Here is an 8,247-nt window from a genome sequence, read left to right as displayed (position 1 = left end):
GGTTGTGGAGAGGAAGGTGTATGACAGTGCACATATGGAACATATGATGGGAGAAAAAAGAAACGCACACACATGTTCTTCCTGGCACGCAGCCGACATGTGCACACTCACACACACTCACATACACACACACTCTCTGTCTCTCTCTCATACTCACACACACTCTCTCTCTCTCTCTCTTACATACGCCATTTCCAATCTCGCAACACTGAGCACCTTGCCGCTTCCACTAGTTGCATTGTTTACAACAGCACATGACATCTGCATGTGTAAAAGATGTGAAAATTTCGCCGTGGGGGAAGGGGCGGGGTCATCTGCATGTAAAAAAATATGTCAAAACTTTGTTGCGTTGGGAGGGGGGGTGGTCATCTGTATGCTATACACTACCACGCCCCCTCCCCAGCGACCAAGTGTCCTCTTTTTCACAAACTCAAATATGGTCACCCTATCATACATACCCCGAGGAAGATGTTCTTGGACGAGTCGAAGCCGGCGGCGTAGATGCGAGCGGTGTACGGCGGGTGGCGTTGGCACATGATCCGGCACGCGAAGCGTGATATGGTGCTCTGGGACGACAGTGTGGCACTGTCACTGTAGCCAGGGCTGAGTCTCCCCGGCACGGTGTCCGTCACCACGAAGTCAATGGGGCTCTCGGTCGAGCGGCCAATCTGTGTCACGAGGATGAGGTGTGTTAGTGACATTATCCTAAATCACACTCAGTGAGTCATCAGGAAATGACCAGAGCTTTTTGTGCTATGTAAATAGCCAAGAGCAGACAAAACACTTTTACATGTAAAACTATATTTTAGATTAGTTCAGTGTTGGATACCTGGAACATGTCCGTGGTGCTGTCATGAGTGTACTCCACAACCACGGTCTGAGCGCGTGACAGAGTGTAGGAGATGCTGTGCTGGTCCTTATTGCTGATGGCCTAGGGAGATAGACGTCAGCCCGCATTAGTAACAGTGGACAGAGGGGCGCACAAAAGCTGCCTAGGGCTGTCTGTCTGTACAGCACACCGCATTCTCTCTGGATAGCTTCTTTAATGAAGTCCTGACACCTGCACCAAACTCTCCTCCTACTGTAGCAAAGGGAGAGCCTGCTGAAGATCCCTTGTAAGCCAGGTACACCCCGCTTACAGACAGTAACCAAGTTCATTTCACTTGCAACAAGAGCAACTATGAGAATTAGAGACGAGAACAAAAGACGCAATGAGTTTCATCCATCCTGCTTCAGTGGAAAAAAGCAATTCAGCGACTGCATTTGCCGTCGGAAACACAACTATTCTCAGACTGGCTCAACAACAAACACCTGAATTGCCAGCTAACACACTGAAGAACCCACTTCCCTTTCCATGGACATCTATCTAGCATAGCATAATCATTTACATCGGACTACATATCTCATGTCGATGTTTATTGACTGATTTGGTTGTGGAGAGGAAGGTGTACACGACCGTGCACATATGGAACATATGATGGCAGAAAAAAAAGAAACGCACACACATGTGCACACTCGCACACCTCACATACACACACACTCTCTGTCTCATACTCACACACACACACTCACACTCACATACACACACACACACACACTCTCTCTCTCGGATGGATTCCTTAAAAAATTGCTTTTTATTTACACAGGGTTGTTAGAAACCTCAAAACATAGTATATACAAAACCAGAGTAATTAGAAACCCCAAAACATATTTACAAAACCAGGATAATTCAAACCCCAAAACATATACAAAACCAGGATAATTCAAACCCCAATAGATATAAACTAAAAGAACAAACCACCAGAAGACTAGGCAGACACCTGTAGCTATGCAACTAGCTTTACAGCTTGGTCTAGGTGCCAGTCTCTGGCTCTCCAGCCTGTCCAGATCTCTCTCCCCCCTCAACAACGAGGCACCCTTTTAAAAAGGCAGCCCATGGCCTAAATATAAAAATATAAAATATAAAATCAGTCCCAATTGGACCTATCCACCGATGTGGGGGGAACCTGGACCCAACCATTCTTGTGGGGGAGTCCAGCCCTTCTCCCCTCTTGGGCCACAGTGAGAAGGGGGAGGGACTTCACTTCTCCCAGTGGGTGTATGAGTGTGAGTTCGTTTTCGTATTGGCTCCAGCTCCCATGTTGATTTCAGAACCCATTTCCATGGCTCCCGATTCCGTTTCCATGTTTAGTCCCTGCAGCAGTCCCGTCTGTCTGTCAGGCCTCCTGTTTGATGCTGTTTGTCTGTCCTGGCTACTGGTCGTCCTCCCGAGTGCCAGGTCCATGAGTTCGGCATCTAGGTCTTCCGCTTTGTCCTCCTGAGCACCCCACCTACCCCTTAAAAGGGAACGTCTGCAATCTATTCCATGAACCCATCTTGGTTCATGTGTTCGTTTTGTTTTGCCCTGTCTTGTGTTTCTGTTTGTGTTTACATTCTTGGTTGGCCAGGGTACTGTTCGGCGACGCTCACTAAGCGGTTTAGCGAGCTAGATTCCAGGCTAAAAAAAGAGAACGCCCCTTTAACGGGTTCGGTGAAGTAACTTCTGATAAATTGCCATAGTAACATATCACTTAGCACTAACCTACTCCAGGGCAGGCTATACTAAGTTTAGCTGGCTAAACTTGCCACACCCCTGGCAAAAGGAGGAATCCCATTGCAAGGACTAAAATGAGTCATATTAGATGGTTTGATTAGCATAGGGAGAGAGTTCTTTGCGATCCGCCAAGATCCATTTTCCCTTTTTTGTGAGTGGTAGCCTACGTTTTTGTAATGTCGGCGATGCGGAGAACAAAGCACTTATAATTATATGACAGTGTTATGTTGACAGTAACCCATCTCCCTTACGGAGATATTGGCAAAAGTTGTTTAAGAGATTTTATGTCCCTTCTACAATCACGATGTTAATAACCATACGTCATCAACAAATGCAACTTACATCATTGCAAACGTATAGTTTTGCAAACGTGTCTAGTTTTTGTGCAGTAATGAATAAAGTCTACCTCAGTCTACTTCACAGCATATCATTTTTGTAGAAAAGGTGGATGCATGATAAGAAGAGAGAAATACACACAATATATTTTCATTGCTTCAATTTATTGAATTTCTTATTAATGCATTTACATTTAGTCATTTCGCTGACGGTTTTATTCAAAGCGATTTACAAGGAGATGTTAAACTACAATTACTACGGAGGCGAAGGGGGTCGAACCAGCAATCTGTTGCATACAATCCATTCTCTAGCTAATCGCTCTAATCGCTGCACCAAAGTCACATATGCAACGCCAGAAAAGATATCACGTATTAGACAGCCTATAGACAGTTTCTTAAATTGCTGTCGCAGCCACGGCAGTGTTGAATTTTGACATGATTATGGTCTTGAATTCTTCATAACGCGTTTATGGTCATATCCTGCCTTAGAGGAGAAAAAAATTAGTCTTTTTCTTTGAGTTTAGACATACTGTATGTACCGCTAAAAAATATCATAGTTTTGGTGATCGACCTTTCCTGCCTTTTGAAGCAGGACGTGCACGCGCAATTTAGCTGACGAGGCAACTTAACTAGACGATTAAGGGCCTGATTTACTAACAGGATTGCGCCCATTTCTGGCGTAAAATAGCGGTCGTAAACATTAAACGGTATTTACTAAGGGGGCGCATTTGAGTAGAGTCGCATATTAACGCTTTGGGGGTGACGTACCTGCCAACAGATGGGATGGCACGAAACGTGGGTAGTAACGTGGGCGTAAAGCGCTATTTAATGGGAGGAGTGCGCCTAATGATGTATTGCGTGGTATTTACTAAACTGCCTGGCGAGCGCATGTCCCTGATTTGCGGGCTAATTCTCCGCCTCATAAAAGCACGTCTTAACCAGGAAGCGCATTTCCATTGAGCCTGAAAACGTTGATATGGCAGCGTATATTAGAGCAGGGCGAAGAAAGAAGACAGATTCAGAGCACAGAAATACATTTTTCAACTCGTATAACACATTTTCAGTTAAGCGAACCACAAATCATTAGACGGTACAGGTTAACCAGCCACGCAATACTTCAATTACTGGACCAGATCAGAGACACATCGAACCCTCCACCCAGCGATCACATTCCATTCCATCAGTTGTTAAAACTAATTTGCAAATATTGGCCTCCGGATAATTTCAACCAGTTATAGCATCTGCAGTTGGTATATCTCAGCCTTCACTCAACCAAATATTCACCCAGGTGCTCGACGCATTGCTATATGGCGCACTGGTCAATACATTTCCCCACTGCTATAGCTGAAATTAGAGACATCAAACAGGACTTTTTTTGAAATCGCAAACTTTCCGAACGTAATCGGAACCATTGATTGCACCCACGTCCATATATATTGTAGTGAACCCATGTCCCTTGTTGAAATTATTAATCTCGCCATGTACACATCTATATTGTTATAATAGACAGTTTATGCATTAATGCCACCAATAGCATATTCTTTATAATCGTGTTCTTTTAAACATCTCGCTGTAGGTGATGGCGGGCAGAACAACAATATAGCAGCGCACACATTGAATCAGGTTCAGTGATTGAGCGAACGTGAACCAATATACAGTATATATCTCCACCTCGCTGAACCTTCATTTTCTCTTCCTAAATAAATACCACGGAAAATGCGCAAAAACACCGTGCGTTAATGTGCGACAGCAGTTTAAGCAGCGGTCACAGTGTTAGTAAATCAGGCCCTATATAGGGAGGCGTAAACACAGATTGCCCAGCGCGATCTGGTTTGATAAATGCCAAGAAAAACGCGCAAAAACACCGTGCGTTAATGTGCGAGCGCAGATTAAGCAGCGGTCGCATGTTAGTAAATCAGGCCCTAAGTATTTTAGCGCACGCCGCCAGACCGGCTTGGCCTGTTCTCATTTAGAGAGCTATATTATCTCATGTCGCGAGCTAAATTAATTATCTTAGCTTCAGTTGTACACCGAACAGGGCCCAGGTGCTTCTTTGCTTACTTCATGTGTTCCATGAGCTTTCGTTGTCTTTTTATCTTTGTTTGCAACACTTTTGTTACTACTTGGTTTGTCCCGATGTTCCCTTCCCACCTGTGTCATGATTTACTTAAACCCTGCCTTTCCTCAGTTCTTTGTCAATGTTTGTGTTCTTGTTTTTCCAAGCTGCCCTGTTTGTTTCTAGATTTGTTGTGAAGTTGTGGCGTTGAGTTGTGCGTTTAGGCTCCAGCCTTACACTGTGAGGTATCACTACAATTGCTGCAACATGAACTGTTAGTTTGTTTGGACAAATACGTATAGTGTTGGTGTACCCTGGCCTGATCAGCCTTGAGACAGGTGGGTTATCTTTGTTCCAATGCAAGTGGGTTTTTGTGTTAGATTTTTCTCTTTTTTTTTAAGACGGCTAATCTAAGCTTGGCCAGCTTTAAGCCAGCTAAGTAGCCATACTGGGAGGAGTGACTTACACACCGCTGCATTTTCACAAACCAGACGGGGATGTGGCTACACCAGCCAGAATGTTATGGAAAAGATGAAATACCAAAAAAAGACGAAACAAACAAAACCAAACAAAACCGAAAGGAATAAAACAGTGCAGGCTCTCCGTCCGTGGCAAGACTCAGGGGGGATGCAGGAGAGGGCCATCCTTCGGTGGGAAAGAAGGACAGCCTCATCTCTCTGGGGGTCCTTCAGGTGCCAGACCAGAGTTACATTTCTTTTGTTTTGTCTTGTCTTATACACACACACACACACACACACACTTCTTAGTTTCTGCCCTACTTTCCGTCATTTGAGTATATCTTGGAGAGTAGCTTGATACATAATACTTTGCAATTGAATGTTCTGTTGGGGCTCATAGACGGTCTGGTCTATCTCTATTGGTGGGAGAGAAAGTCCTTGTTCAACTGCTGGGGCCTTACCTTGGCAGCCTGGGGGGAACAGACAGCATGAATTGTGCTGGGCTTCACGCCATTAGCCCTGGGTCTCTTAAAGAGAGAGAAACGACTCTTTCTTCGACCTCGGTCACCGTTTGGAAGGGAGCCATTGTACCTGTGAAATGTAGCATCATGTCAAAGGAATAGTTGCAAGGTAAATGTCCTTGACTGTGGCTGTAAAGTAACAAATCATTGTTAACACCCCTTGCTGTACCTCAGCCATATATGCCTACCTGTTTTATGGTTGATGACAACTTCATGACAAGCATCTAACAATGTTATGGCAACAGTAGCAGTGTTGTGACAACACTGACCTTTCCCGTTTTTGACAGGTGAAAGTTTTTTAATTGGTGCAGTTAACACTTCCAATGAGAATCTTTATGCTGTTGTTAGTCTGGCCACTCGCCTGAAACCAATCCGGTATGGTTAGACCTACCAGGGACCTGAGTCCCCTCCGGCATAGCTTTCAGGGTCTTAGAGGCACACAAGCCTCTCCACCACGACAAGGTCACAGCATGAGGAGAAGTGAAAGGTACTCTGGGTAGTTTTATAAATAACTGTATCCTTATACCTGCTAGACTGCATTGATCAGAATAAATAAATCAGTGTCAGGGTATTGGGTGTGTCTAAACCAAACACATTACGGGTTAGTGTGATTAATGTAAATCATTATATTAATTGTGAAATCTGTCTACCAAAAATATCTTGGTATAAAATGTTCTCCAACCAAGAGTAGAACCACACAACTATATCATGCTAATTTTCTTAAGCGCTGTTGTTCTGAGGTTGACACTCCACCAGGATTAAGACAGTTTGCCCAGCAGGAAGAAGATCATTTGCAGTAAGACTATCATCTTTCTGAACTAATATTAAATGTTGTTAGGAATTCCTAAAAGACACCAGAAACAACACAGATTCAATCTAGGACAGTTCCTACCTGTTTCACAATGTACTGAATTTGCTCTCATTTAGCAGTTGGTAACAACTCTGGCTTGTTCAAGAATAGTCACATCAAGTCAGCATTTATTCAGCCAATTTTGTAGCAATAAGCATTCATTTAGGACAAATACATTTATGATTACATTTACATTTAGTCATTTAGCAGATGCTTTTATCCAAAGCGACGTGCAAAGGAGAGAGCAATCATCTACAAGCAATAGAGACCTAGTGTAACAATAAAAACAACTTTACATAAGAAATAAAAAAGTGAAGGAATGTTACTACAGTAAGTGTGAGTTTAGTACTAGTTAGAGGTGATAACTTTAGAGGAAAGATAATGAGAGGTAGATAAAGGAAGAGGAAGGGACTTATTTGGTCTTTTTGTAGATCATTGGACTCAAAACAGTACAAAACTGGTTGGGGATGCTCTAATCTCTTACCCTAAAATAATGAGCTCCCCATACTTGATGGGAGGCTTGCTGGGCATGGGGCAGCTTGAGATGTCCTGGTCCACAGAGAACATTGGTGAGGCTATCAGCTCCTCCAGAAGAGACCCCTTCCTTCCTCTTGGTGCTTATGCTTCTCCTCCCCTTCACTGTTGTATTCTTCTTTAAAACATTGATTGCTTCACTTTGATGTTGTTTTCAGCCCACCAACCTAATAAATAAACAAAAGGAGGGAATGAATTATAGATGCTTTAGTGTATAAATGCATGTGCACACATACCACACACTCGAAAACCCCCAAGAACAGACCAGTTTGGGTCACTCGCTCTATTTCACACACAAATCTGACATTGCTTGATCAAACTGATTGCTGTTGGGTGAGGGTGTTTTGAAGGAGACCTGCTAGTTGAGTGAGTCTGACCAGTGGGTTTGGTAGTGACAGTGTCAACACAAGGGGCAGATCTGAGGTTACTTTTGAGACCCACTGCTAAAACCTACTCCAGCATGAACACAAGAACACATACTGCTGAACATTTCATCTGTTCATTGAAACACTTTTTTGCCCTCCCTGTTTCTTGTCAATCAGCTTAAATTAAATTTGAACATAAGCAACAAAAACTATAAATAAATAAAATTAATACAATACATTAAAATATAGCTGCAAGGATCAATGATCAGTGTCCCAAAAGAGGTGCATCAAATGGCAACATTTGAATGATTCTACAAGTTCAACATGTGAAACAGGACAACTGGATTTTCTAAAAAATATTACCAGGTAAAATCACATCACATATAAACTTTGTAGATTGAGCCGTTCTTAATAAACCCAATGCATCTGTGAGTGACAGCTCCCCCAAAGACATTTGGAATGCTGCCAAAGAATCATTATGGCCATGGGCAAAAGTTTTATTGGTCTATAACTTTGAAACGGTTGGATGAATCAC

The 8,247-nt window shown here is 43.2% G+C and overlaps 1 protein-coding gene across 1 annotated transcript in view; it reads right to left on the bottom strand.

The window, feature by feature from the left end:
- peli1a (pellino E3 ubiquitin protein ligase 1a) overlaps positions 1-7,380 on the bottom strand; it is a gene marked incomplete at both ends in the record, with an annotated part of 11,682 nt that extends 4,302 nt beyond the window's left edge. The window contains 4 exons of the mRNA XM_080847104.1: positions 459-668; positions 830-931; positions 5,904-6,033; positions 7,298-7,380. Of these exons, the coding sequence (XP_080703230.1) occupies positions 459-668; positions 830-931; positions 5,904-6,033; positions 7,298-7,380 (525 nt within the window). The remainder of the gene's footprint in view (positions 1-458; positions 669-829; positions 932-5,903; positions 6,034-7,297) is intronic.
- Between the last annotated feature and the right edge of the window lie 867 nt (positions 7,381-8,247).

Source organism: Sprattus sprattus (assembly GCF_963457725.1).
Source record: "Sprattus sprattus genome assembly, chromosome: 1".
NCBI lineage: Eukaryota > Metazoa > Chordata > Actinopteri > Clupeiformes > Clupeidae > Sprattus > Sprattus sprattus.
This window is presented reverse-complemented; position numbering and strand designations above follow the sequence as displayed.